Source organism: Carassius carassius, chromosome 28, assembly GCF_963082965.1.
Source record: "Carassius carassius chromosome 28, fCarCar2.1, whole genome shotgun sequence".
NCBI lineage: Eukaryota > Metazoa > Chordata > Actinopteri > Cypriniformes > Cyprinidae > Carassius > Carassius carassius.
This window is the reverse complement of record NC_081782.1, coordinates 21,138,896-21,152,002: the sequence shown is the minus strand read 5'-3', so window position 1 is coordinate 21,152,002 and position 13,107 is coordinate 21,138,896. Positions and strand designations below refer to the sequence as shown.

The window sequence follows — 13,107 nt, the reverse complement described above, 5'->3', positions numbered from 1 at the left end:
GTCTATACAGATCTCACTATACAGTTGTGTGAGGGTCTATGTCTAAGAGTGTGTATGCCTTCATTTTGCTAGGCATGGCAAATGTTTTTATATATGCATGTTTTAATTATAACTGTGAAGCAACAACATTGCTATTAAATGTGCTATATAAATAAAAGTTTTCCATTGTATTTTGGTGGCTTGTGTAAACAACTTCAAAAACATTGCAACAAAAAAAAATTGTTTTGAAGAATGTTTTCGTCAATTTAGTCAGCGTTTTTTTTTTGAGTTCAGCAATAGGCGTAAAAGTCTTGACTGTAATTTTCTGAAATGACCAGCAGAGAGCATCCAGTACATATTGAATATTGAAATTACTAAAGAACTTAATTGAGTAATCATTAGGTCTAGACAAAGAGTTTAAGTGTGACTCCAGTGTACTCCAAATACTCTTTTTTTTGAGCCAGTGAATGCAAGAGATTTGATTTCAAGAAACTGAACTCGTATGAAGTTAAAACAACAGGGCAACATATAAACTCGATGTGAAAAGGTTCCTCTGCCTGCGGACGCTCCAGCCAATCGCTGCTCGCCAGGTGACGTCACTGAGATGAAAGGGAGTTCTGCATCAAACACGCGCAGCAGATCAGATCAGATCACACGCAAGACCGAGTCGTGCCTTCCTCGGGATCATGCAGTTAGGCTTCTCTCGTGTCCATTTGGAGTCTGTGCACTTGCAGATACTCGGATTAACATATGAAGGGGTGTAAGTGAATAAACAGACTCGTGTCTGCAGTTTTGATGCACATGCTGATGGGAGATCAGATTACAGGCATCAGACCTCAGGCTTTCATCTGAGCTTTGACTCCAGGGCTGGACTCTGGAAGGGTTCAGACCTCAACGCCAGCGCACTGGATCACATCCCGTTCCCGAACAGCTTTCCGCAGGAGAGGGCGATCTCGCGAGCGACTCGTTGATTATCGGTAAGAAAGTTTTGCACACAGTTGCAGCGCTGCTTTGATCGCGCGTAATATGAATCCGAAAGCCTGTTATCTTCAGAAAACTACACGAACAAACACTTACAGCTTATAATTAATACAAGGGACCTAATTTTATTTCGTCCTATACACTCTTTTTTATGCTGTAATAATGTTTTATTTATAATATTTTCTGAGTATAACAGTATAGACCAGAATGTTTATGTAGGTGAAATCTATGAAAATTGAGTCTGATAGATCATTATCAGCCAATGTTACCCTGTTTTTAAGTATCGCCATCTGTATCCAACTCAGGAAATGTTTAACCTCTTAAAATATTAAACATCTACAGAGCATTTCTAATATTTCGATGTGTGGTTTCAATATACAAAGGGTATTTATTTATAATTATCATTGTTTGCTTGGTGTTCACACAGTTATGAAAGATAATGCAAATAGTGTCCTGCATTAATCATTGATTAAAGGATTTCTGTGTTCACAGTGTATGTGGGAAAGACCTTTCACAATGCCCCGGCCTCTGATCTTCTCCACCTTTTCTCTTCAGAGGATACTCGTCCTTCAACTGTGTGTTATGGTATGTTCATATTAACACTTTTTGCTAACTTTAAAAGTGAACAACTGATTTTCTGACACGTGCTCTAAATGACCGTACACCACCGTTTACACATTTACATGCACTCCAATTCAACTCCAATGATATTCTGGAATAATTAGCCATGTCTGATTCATGTTCCTCACAGTTTGCAGTCATGGCAGAGGAGAGAAGAGTTTGCAGGGAACAGGAATACAAGGATAAGTTCGGAAACTGTATTCCCTGCCGGCAGTGTGATGCTGGACAAGAGCTATCCAAGGTTTGCCAAATCTTCACTAGGTTATTCATTTTTAGTTTTAGCCTACTTTGAATCATAGGCGCACATATAAACTAGTATTTTTTTAATTTCCTAAAAAGATTACATCTTAAATCGAGACATCACATCCGAAGCACTCTGTTCCTTTGAATTGATTCCCATTGAGCTCAATTCTGGAATTCTGGAACCTACCGCAGTCAGATTAATACGCAGATATATTTAGATGCTTATACTTTGAGTTGTTTTTTAAAAAAGACCACGTATGCGATTAAATCTGGGACCGAGAGACGTGTTCCCATCAGTGTTCATGAAAGACTTCAAGACCAAACTGGCCAAAAACAAAGAGTTCACCAACAAAGAGGGGAGGCCAATGATTTGAATAGCTTGTCCTGACCAGTAATTTATTGCTTCCTCCGTTTCATTAAGAGAAAGGGTAAACCGCTGGCCACGTTTTAATCAGTTCCACCCAGACTTCTCCTCACAATCTTCTGTTTTTCCTTGACGCCTTTTAATGTCATCGCCATTCCCCTGAGAATTTCAAGGCCTTGTAAACATGGCATGTTAAGAAATTTTGTGGTTTTGTACTATAAACCTAATCTAAACGGAGGTCTGGGGTATTTCTGAAGTCTGTAAACCATTACACAGTTTATGCCTGGGTAAATGCAGGTACATCAGGCTTTTGGATGTATACAGATGTAGTGCACATGCTTCTTTTAATGTTGGCACACCTGAACTCACACTTATTGGTTATGCGCTTCAGATGTTTTCAGGCCAATTAATGCTTTGGGGCCTGAGGAGGTAGTGAATGATTGCTTACTTTTTCCATTCAAACAGTTGCGGTTTACCCTGTTCTTTAGAGCCAAGGACAAGATCATGTGGTGGTCGAGTTACTTTTGATTAGTTTCATTTCGATGTCAAAATACTTTCTCTTATAACAGCCAAGACAAAGTTTTGTTGATAGGCATTTTGTAATTGTTATAGTTTTCATCAGTATCATTTACACAGCCTCATGTTATTCAGAAATTTTGCATGCAACAAGATCACTGTGTCTCGCGAACCCAGTCAGTTTGATTTGAGATTGAATCAGTCAGGTGAGCTCTAACAACGATTTAAACACATTTATTAAAAGTGTTTTAATGATGTTTTATGCATCGGCTGCCAATAATGACATGGCAACACAAGCCCCAATATAAGTTTTATGTAGTATCATATACATTTTGAAGTCGTCTTGCCCATCACCCTTGAAAAGACCTAACTCAAAAGATTTCTTCACAAATCTGACAAAAGAACAGCTTGGACAGATAGGAGCGTGAATAAATGATGACTTTCATTGCTTTTCAACTATTGCTTTAAATGATTCTGGAAGTAAATTAGGACTTTTGATGAATTATCTTCTTAATCCGTCATAGGATTCATCTTATGCAGATGAATGGAGAACAGACCTCATAAACATACACACACATTTCTGACTGCTAAGCTTCATGGAGGATTGCATGCTAAATGAAAACCGTCTTAACAGCAATTACTGTTTTTTTATTGATTTATTTCATTGTGACACAATTTTTTTAATGACAATTATATACATATAAAGTTTAAATATGGTTAAAATAAAGTTTACATGTTGCTGTAATGCAGTTTTTTTTTAATTAAATAATGTTCCCACGCCTAATTTCATTAGCAAAATATAATTATTTTCTTCTTTGGATTTTGGGGTGAAATATGACCCAGCTATGTTCTTGACATGTTTTATGAGTCTCCCTTAAAGCTTCCCTGCTGGCTGAAGTAAGAAGTTCACTCTTTGCTTTGATAGGAAGTATTGATGAGCAGGACTGTTCAGGTTTATTTAGTAGAACAGAGTGTTTTGGGGTTTTAAATATGCTGCTGTGTGTCTGAACATGCTTTACACACATCCGTCCTGCTGTTTTGCTTGGCATTCTCACTCCAATCTGATCTGGAGATAGTGGAAAAATGGTACTTGTAGGTACTGGTTTGGTGAGTCCTCTTAGACAAGATTGTTCTTGGGTGATTCTTCACTGTGAAAACAGGTGTTTGGAAAGAATAGAGATGGCATTCTTAACTTTTCATTTTATAGCAGAAGTGTACATATCTGTATGCATGTGTAAAATACATTTAATTTAATACATTTAATTTAGTTTGCACTGTACTGCTCAAATATCTCTACACAGACAATCATTTGGTCTTATTGCAACATGCCTGTTAGTTAGGGTCTTATATAATGTGTATTGACCTCTTTTGACTTCTTGCTGTTTTTTAAAACAGTAGCAGGAAGCAGACAGGAAATGAAGTAGGAAACAGGATTAGGAAATGTTGCAAGTCGTATTCAAACTCATATTGCCCTCATGAGCACTAGAGCTCAATATAAGCATGTATGCTACTTTCTTCGAACACCATTTATTATAGATAATATTGGAGCAGTTCTGCCTGTTTGTCAGACCAATGGTAGACAAGAGGTGTGTTTGGGGAAAACCATTAGTTTCTGTTGTGACTGCCTTTGACAACTTTTGTTGAAGTAATAACAAGGAAAGGACAGGTAATTATTGGAAAAATACTGTTGTGAGCAATATTTGAATTTCTGGTCCCAATACAAGAACCACAGCTCAAAGAGATAACTATTAAACTCTGACACATTCTGAGCCATATTTGGGAGCCTGAATCCTTATGGGCTTTTATTTGAGGTCCAGCTAGGTTTAGGTTTGAGGTCCAGCTGTTGTCCTTGTAAGCACAACAGCTTGCAGTGCTTAACTACTAAGCCACTGCTCTGACAGAAAGACACATTCAGAGCCACATCTGGGTGCCTGAGTCCTCATTGGCTTTTATCTGACATCCATTGAGGATTATTAATGTTGCGAATGAGATTCAAACACCCATTTCCCTTGTGAGCACCACAGTTTGAGATGATAACTACTAAGCCACAGTTCCGACAGGTAGACACATCTGAGCCATATTTAGGAGCCTAAATAATAATTTGTTTTTATCTGATGTCCAGCTAAAATAAGGAAATATTGCAAGCCAGATTCAAAATCCAGTTGCCCTTTTGAGCACCACATCTCACAGCGATAACTGCAAAGTCATATCTCTAATACCCATACTTTTTTGACATTTTTTCTACTAAAATTATAACAGGCAAAGGACAGATAATGTTGAAGGAAACAGGATTAGGACATATTGTGAGCCAGACTTGAACTCTAATTGCCCTTTTGAGAACTACAGCTCACAGTGAAAACTACTAAGCCATGGCTTAGTCAGATTCAAACCCGTCCTGTTTATATTAGCACCACAGCTCACAGTGAAAACCACGAAGCCACAGCTCTGTCATGCAGACGCATTCTTAGCTGTATTTGTGAGCTTGAATGGCTTTTATCTCAGGTGCAGCTATCTATTTGAACTTCTAAACGCTGGAAGATCCCAGCAGCACACTCCAACAGACAAACCACAGGGGGTTATAGAGCTCCTTAGATTTCTCTTCCCCTCTTCGCTCTGTTGTTGATTATCTCTCCAGGAATGGCATCATGCCTTCAAACGGAGTGACCATACCTCTTTCATTCACCTTCCCTCCCGATTCTTCATGCCCTGCTGGAGAGGAAGGTCTTATATGGGCAGCAGCGAGGCAACAACATCTGTCATTCTGTTCAGGCAGTCTATATGCAGTCTTTGGAGGGCCTGTGTTGAGAAAGCCAACTTGGTCTTCTCTATCCCCATCTGATCCCTGGGCCAGGCTTTGTGGAGAGCTCTTGTCACTGGCTCTCTCACGCTGGCCAGTAATCCATGTGTGCCATAGCTGGGAAACTGGATCGCGGTGTAGAAAGAAGGCCCCTGTTTGAAGCCGATCTCCGCGTTAATGATATATGAGCCTCTTCTCTAATCCAGCTCAGTGTGGTGGAAATGCAGGCGGGTAAGGGTGACCTGACTTGGGAAGGGGCAGCTGGGAAAAAAACAATAGTGCAGGGTGATATCAAACCACGAAGATCCTCTCACTTTTCTCTGCATGACGCTCCTCTGCTGGAATGGGATTGTTTGAGGAGATGTGATTGTTACAGATTGTGTTGTTTATAAAGTTGAAGAAGCATCTTAGGGTGGATTTAGCACTCATTCTTTTTGTATTTTTTTTTTTTTAAGTGAAAAAAAATTTTTTTTTTTGAAAGAAGTGTCTTATGTTTACCAAGCCTGCATTTATTTGCTCAAAATTACAGTTAAAATTGTCATACTATTATTACACTTTACAATATACTGTTTTTATTTTTTTATTTGAAAATATTTTTAATGTAATGCCATTAGATTTGGTGCTCAAGAAACGTTTCTTATTATCCATGTTGAAAACAGTTGTGCTGCTTAGTATTTTTGTGGAAACCACAATACAGTATCATTCAAAAATGTGCAATAACTTTTATTCTAAGGTCACATGAAATCACCCAAAAGTCACAGCAAAGACATTTATAATGAAACAAAATATGTATATTACAAATAAATGCTGTTCTTTTGAACGTTCTAGTCAAGAAAGGATCCTTAAAAATATATATATATATATATCATAATTTCCACAAAAATGTTTTCAGCTTTGATAACAACCAGGTATAACTTGAGGACCATTAATAGCTGATTATAACTGAGCATGTGACACTAATGAAAATTCAGCTCTACCATCACTGGAATAAATGACACATTTATATGTAAATTAATTATATATTTATATTATTTATATTAATTATATACTTTAAAATAAATATTCAAATAGACCCGTTTTAAATTGTAACAATATTTTACAATATTATCGTTTTACAGTATTATTATTACTTTTATAAATAATAAATTAATTATATTATAGTTTAAAATTTTTTATTTTTTTTTATGTGGAACCAAAAAAGAAATGCAGAAAAAAGAAATTGTGAAATGCAGCACTATAAAAAGTGCACTACATAGTCTGATGCCATACAATATCCTTGTGTGAGAAACGAACTCTAAGTCTTTCAGCAGAAACCCTGCTGCACCCTGTATGTCAAAACTCATTTGCATCAGTTGATTCCAGATATTCTCCATTTGCTCTCATAACGAAGTTTGCAAATGATGACAGAATTTTCATTTTTGCACAGACTTCCTCTAGCTGACACGAATCAAGAGAGAGCATGAGAACTTTTAGTCAGAACCAGACTGGAAACTCTTGTGTTTTGAATTAGTGTCACATTGCTGGTGGGTTTCATTGAGAAATGTCTTGATTGATGAATTCAGTTGGATAGTTGCATAAGGCATTATTTGAATCCCATAAAGCTTCGCTTCACTCATGGTTTGAGAAATCTGGCTCAGTGAAAGCTGAATGGATCCCCGCAAGAATTATATCAATATGGAAAGGATTAAAAACAAACAAGTGTATTCCAGATTGATTACTGTCAGCAGAGCTTGGAAGAGACTCTGGTATTGTTTATTGAAGTTGGTGGACCAGGAGGGGGAAAGGCTGTTCTGAGTAATGCTAATTAAGCGGCACTTAAGATTTCAGTTTAGATCCTGGAGCCTGGAAGAAAAATTAAAATGTGCTTACATTTCACTTCTTAATGTCAAACTTAATGTGGCAAAACGTAAAAGTCCAACATGGTGTTCGAGAAAAGACCGTTCTAAACATCTTCCCAGTCTCACTTGTGTTTTGTTACTAGTTGCTTAGACCACTGTATTCTGTTCTCTTGTTATAATGTCTGAAACTTTCCCTGTGGTCTCTTTGTCATATTGTTCTTAGACGTTGCATATGTACTGTACAATCTGCCTCATATTATTACCCAGACTGCACTGTTTTAGAGCTTGTGTTGGAATGAAATAGGCCTGTATTTAGGGAACAAAGCAAAGGGTGTTGTCTTGTCTTATTCAAGACAGTTCTTCTAGACCCCAGAGCTAGACATTGAGACCTCTCTTCACGTTTCTTTCATGATTTAGGATTTGTATATGTACACAGATCGCTGTTTGTGTCAAGACCATGTCTGGGTCATGTTTCACCCTTGAATGAGTGAATGAATACATTTTCCTAAAAGAACATGAGGCCTAAAGTCATTTGGAGGAACTGATATCTACTGTATAGATTTTGTCACATTTCAGTCAACTTCACTTTACACATTTCTGTTTTTTATGACTACAATTTTCTACACACACACACACACACACACACACACACACACACACACACACACACACACACACACACACACACACACACACATTTATTCTACAATTTCTATTATATGTGCACTATAATGTTCTAAGATGTATAATGTTTTTATTTATATTTTATCTTTTATACTCACCATGGCTGCATTTATATGATCAAAAATACAGTAAAAACAGTAATTCTGCTAAATATGACCACAGATTAAAACAACTTTTTATTTTTAATATCAACACCTAATATATTTTCAAATAGAATTTATTCCTGTGATGTTTTATGTCATTAGTGTCGCATGCTCCTTTAGAAATGATTCAAATATGCATTTTTGCTGCTTGAGAAATTTTTTTTATTGGTATTATCAATGTTGAAAACAGCTTCTTAATTATTATTATTATTTTTAAAACTGTGAATGTTTTTGTCAAAGAGAAATTTATTTAAATTTTTTAAAAACGTTCTTACTGCCACTTTTGGTCAGTTTAATGCATTTAATTTAACTTTAGCATTTTTATTTCTTATTTTTATGAATTTATCTTTAATCTTTAATGTATTTTTAGGTTAGCAATACATTTATCTTCGTAATGTATAATTTATTTATAAGATGTAAAATTATATATTTAAATTTGATTTACATTTATAATTACATTTGATAATTTGTATTTAATTTTGAAATGTGGGTGCATGCCTGATTCTGTGGTTGGAACCTAACAGAGAAAGCAAAGTTTGTTGTGCAGACACTATATGTGCAAACTTAAATCCTTTGTGTTTCCGTTAACGTAAAATCTTAGTTTAAGGGATTTCTTCTCTTTCTCCGTTATGCTTAACTAAACCTCTCAATATCAATATCTCTTGCGCACACTTTAGCCGAAGAGAGGCCTGACAAAACCTCTGCAATAAACTCCCAGTAAACCAACAATGGGCGTCCCCGTGGGCCTTTCTGATTCAAATGCGGAGCCCTTCGGGGGCCCGGAGCAGAAGGCTGTTCATTGATCCCGTGAGAGTCAGGGAGATTATTGCCTGTGTAAGATAGACTCTCTCAAAAGAAGCTTGGCCTTTGTTCAGCGGGGGGATCTCACACACACACACAGACACATACTGTGATCATTATTTCATCTCGGCCTCTTGTTAGTCCACATTGTTGCTTTTCTTTAGCGAGGCTCTCCCTCGCCCATCCTTTCCTCGGCAGTGAGATATCTTCCGTTAATCCTCGCAGGAATGTGGCTTTGGCTATGGGGAGGATGCCCAGTGTGTGCCCTGCAGAGCCAGTCGCTTCAAAGAGGACCGCAGCCTGCAGAAATGCAAGCCCTGTCTGGACTGTTCCCTCCTCAACCGCTTCCAGAAGGGGAACTGCTCCACCACAAGCAACGCTGTATGCGGAGACTGCCTGCCCGGGTGAGTCAGCAATAAAACATAGTTGCATAGAATAAAGGATGATGGGCGTTTTCAGAAACTGCAAGCTTAAGTCAGAATATAATAAAGATTCAAAAGAGGGTTTTCACTGTGAGGCTGTAGGGTTCCCCAAAACCCTTTCAGTGATCAGTTTTTTCCATTGTTTTTTAGTGTGAGGAACATTTAAACAATCTACACTCTTAAAAATAAAGGATGTATAGAAATATGAAAAAGTTAGGACACCCTATTGAACATGGTCCTTGGCAGGTCGTAAAAATGTGAAAATAAAACACATGAACAACAATACATGACATCACACTGTGTCATTATTTATTTGAAAAAAATAAATCCAAAATGCAAAAGCCACGAGTTACACTGATCATCAGCAAGTGTGGGCACCTCTATAATAAAGCAGAAGTTTTGGCAGTTTGCTGGCCTGGAGCCTTCTCAAAACCAACGAGGTAAGACCTCAGCAATGATCTTAGAGAAGCAATTGATGCTGCGATCAATCTGGAAAGAGTACTATAGCCATTTGCAAACCATATGAAGTCCATCATTCTGCAGTGAGGAAGTTTATTCACAAGGGGAAGACTTTCAAAACAGATAACAATCCTCCCAGGAGTGGACGTCCCAGCAAATTCACCCCAACACCAGACCATGTGACGCTCAGAAGAATGGCAGACAACCCAAGAACTTTGCTGCAGGCTCGACAGGCCTCAGTTAGCATGTGAAATGATAAAGTTCATGACAGTACAATAAGAAAAATATGGGACAAGTATTTCATTTAATGGTGTTATGATTTAATTCATTATTAGCTTTTCATTGATCTCATACAGTAAACCCCCTGCAGTTCCTTCACAAACCCCATTTTGGGAAGCCTTTGCATAATATAATGTTTAATGCATGTTTTTTCCATTTGTTGATTACAACAAATGGAATATATTGCTTATAATCTTTGTATTTTATATCAATATGGTACTAGATTATCCAGTTTAAATCAATGTGAAAAACAAGATGGGTCAAAAGTAATCTGATAGAAACTAGTATCTAAAAATAAGAAGGCTCACTATAAAAAAATGCTGGGTTATATACAACCCAGCGCTGGGTAAAATATGGACAGACCCAGCAACTGGGTTGTTCTGACCCAGCGGTTGGGTTACTACACATAAGGTTGGGTTAAACATTTAACCCAACCGCTGGGTCAGAACAACCCAGTTGCTGGGTCTGTCCATATTTTACCCAGCGCTGGGTTGTATATAACCCAGCATTTTTCTAAAAGTAGTCAATGGTTTACATTACTTAGATTTTTGTCTTGTAATTTGGAATCAGTAATGGATTATAATTTGTAAGTTGTCTACCCATTCTCTGTTTATAGTGTAAAAAAAGTTTATTTCGATTATTCGAATGTTCTTTACACAAAAAACAAACAAACAAAAAAAAAATCCTTTTGCAACTTTATTTAAAAAAGAAAATCCACTATAAAGAACCTTTTGTGGAACTGAACAATTCCATGGATGTTAAAGGTTCTTCATCAGTGCCAAAAAATAAATAAATAATAAAACCTTTATTTTTAAGAGTGTTTTAACGTGCACTATTGTCCTCCAGCCGCAAGCGAAGCCGAAGATTTCTGAGTTTAAAGAGTTTAAAGTCTAGGTCAGGGAAATAAACCCAAGGCCCAGACATGCCCTGGAAGCTAAAACATGTCAGGTTTTCAGAGACCTGCTTTTCGCTGCAAGAGTTCCTAGTTTCCCCACAGCAGCATCCTGCTCCCACCAGATAAGTTTCTTAATAACTTTTGATTACCCATAATTAAGTGCTTTGGCACAGTACGACACGCTGAAGGCAAATCTTCACATTACCTTCATAGTTCATCTACAGCATTCTAGAAGAATATGTTCTTAGGGCTGTTAATGATGCTGGATTTTTTCTCATGTTGTATGGGATCGTTTTCCCTCAACACTGATTCATTAGTTAATGCTGTCAATGTCATTTTTTTCTTATAAGGGATTTTCCTGCTATCAGAGAAATTCAATTGAAAAGCAGCGAGATGGAATGCATATGTACATAATCCAACAAATAAAAACTTTCACAGAAAAAATGTGTTTTGTAAACAAGTCTATTTTGATTGTAAAATGGATCAGCTACTGTAGACTTTAAATTGTATTTGACATAAGTTGTTTGATCGCCTGCAACAATAATAGTACGTCTTTGAATTCTAATCAGTTGGTGGTTTTTCTCAGCAAATAATGTTAAAATATATGTATCTTATGGTCAACAAGGCTGCATTCATTTGTAAAAAAAACAACAACAACAGTATAAACAATAATGTTTACGAAATATTGAAAATCATTTTCTTTTTGAATATATTTTAAAATACTATTTATTCGTTTTGATGAAAAGCTGAATTGTCAGCATTATTACTCCAGTAAAGTCTAAAGTGTCCCATGATCCTTCAGAAATCATTCTGATATACTGATTCTTATTATTATTATCAGTGAACATTTTTTTAAAGATTCTTTGCTGAATAAAAAGTTCAAAAGAACAGCATTTATTTAAAAAAATATATTTTTAGAACATTATAAATGTCACTTTTGAGATATTTAATGCCTCTTTGGTGCATATAAGTGTACATTTTTTTTAAAAACTGACCCCAAACTTTTAAATATGCAATATTTTTTGAATAATTAATTGTTATATGATGTTATTAATTACAATTTTGAATTGATCGCTAAACCCAAAAATAAATCATGCATTTTTTTATAATATTATTATGGCAAATAAATGAACATGCATTTTAATCTTTCAGATTTTACAGAAAGACGAAGTTGAGTGGATTCCAGGATATGGAGTGTATCCCGTGTGGAGATCCGCCTCCACCATATGAACCACACTGTAAGCACATTTATTTATTACAACTGAAAGCAAACACATTGGAAGACATTTCAGTCCTTGAGGAAGAAATTTAGCTATTATATGACGTTCTTAACCCATGGAACATAATAGAAAATATTTAGCTGAAGGTCCTAGGCACTGTTTTCAATACCTTTAACAACCATTGACTAGTGCACTTATATTCCTTGTCTCTTAATTAACTGATCGCCAGAGGTGGGTAGAGTACCCAAAAACTGTACTCAAGTAAAAGTAAAAGTACTTCTAGAAATATTTACTCAAGTAAAAGTAAAAGTACTAGTCTTGAATAGTTACTTGAGTAAGAGTAAAAGAGTATCGGATAAAAAATCTACTCAAGTAGTTAGTTACTAGTTACTTTGGGTCATATATACTGAGCCTATTTTTATTTAGATATATAGATAAAATGTATGTAATGTATGTGTGCGTGTATAAATGTATATATTTCATCAGCCTTTACTCAAATTTATGTAATTTATTATAAAACCCTGTCTGTTTACTTAAGTAACAGATATAGGTGTCATGCCATAACATATTTTTAATATGACTGACTTTATATTAAATGTGAATTTAACATTGAAAGTTAATGTGATATAAATATTGCTACTAATCTTTCATTGTTCAGAAAGAGAGCAAATAACATTTACATTATTAAAGATAATTTTCACAGACAGTCTAGATTTCAATCACTCTCAGAAACTCCCATTAAAATCACTGAAACTGTTAACACTGTGAAATCAATATCTTAATTAAAGATTCGTACACACATCTGCACTTTGTTGTTTATGCGAGAGAATTCGCCAGAAAGAGGTATTCAGTCAGTGAGCGAGTG

The 13,107-nt window shown here is 36.1% G+C and overlaps 1 protein-coding gene across 1 annotated transcript in view; it reads left to right on the top strand.

Annotated features, from left to right (window-relative positions):
• The first annotated feature begins 613 nt into the window (after nt 1-613).
• LOC132108182 (tumor necrosis factor receptor superfamily member 19-like) overlaps nt 614-13,107 on the top strand; it is a 34,008-nt gene continuing 21,514 nt past the window's right edge. Inside the window, exons 1-5 of the mRNA XM_059514791.1 lie at nt 614-956; nt 1,453-1,545; nt 1,712-1,822; nt 9,193-9,371; nt 12,175-12,260. Of these exons, the coding sequence (XP_059370774.1) occupies nt 1,456-1,545; nt 1,712-1,822; nt 9,193-9,371; nt 12,175-12,260 (466 nt within the window). The 5' untranslated portion in view covers nt 614-956; nt 1,453-1,455. The remainder of the gene's footprint in view (nt 957-1,452; nt 1,546-1,711; nt 1,823-9,192; nt 9,372-12,174; nt 12,261-13,107) is intronic.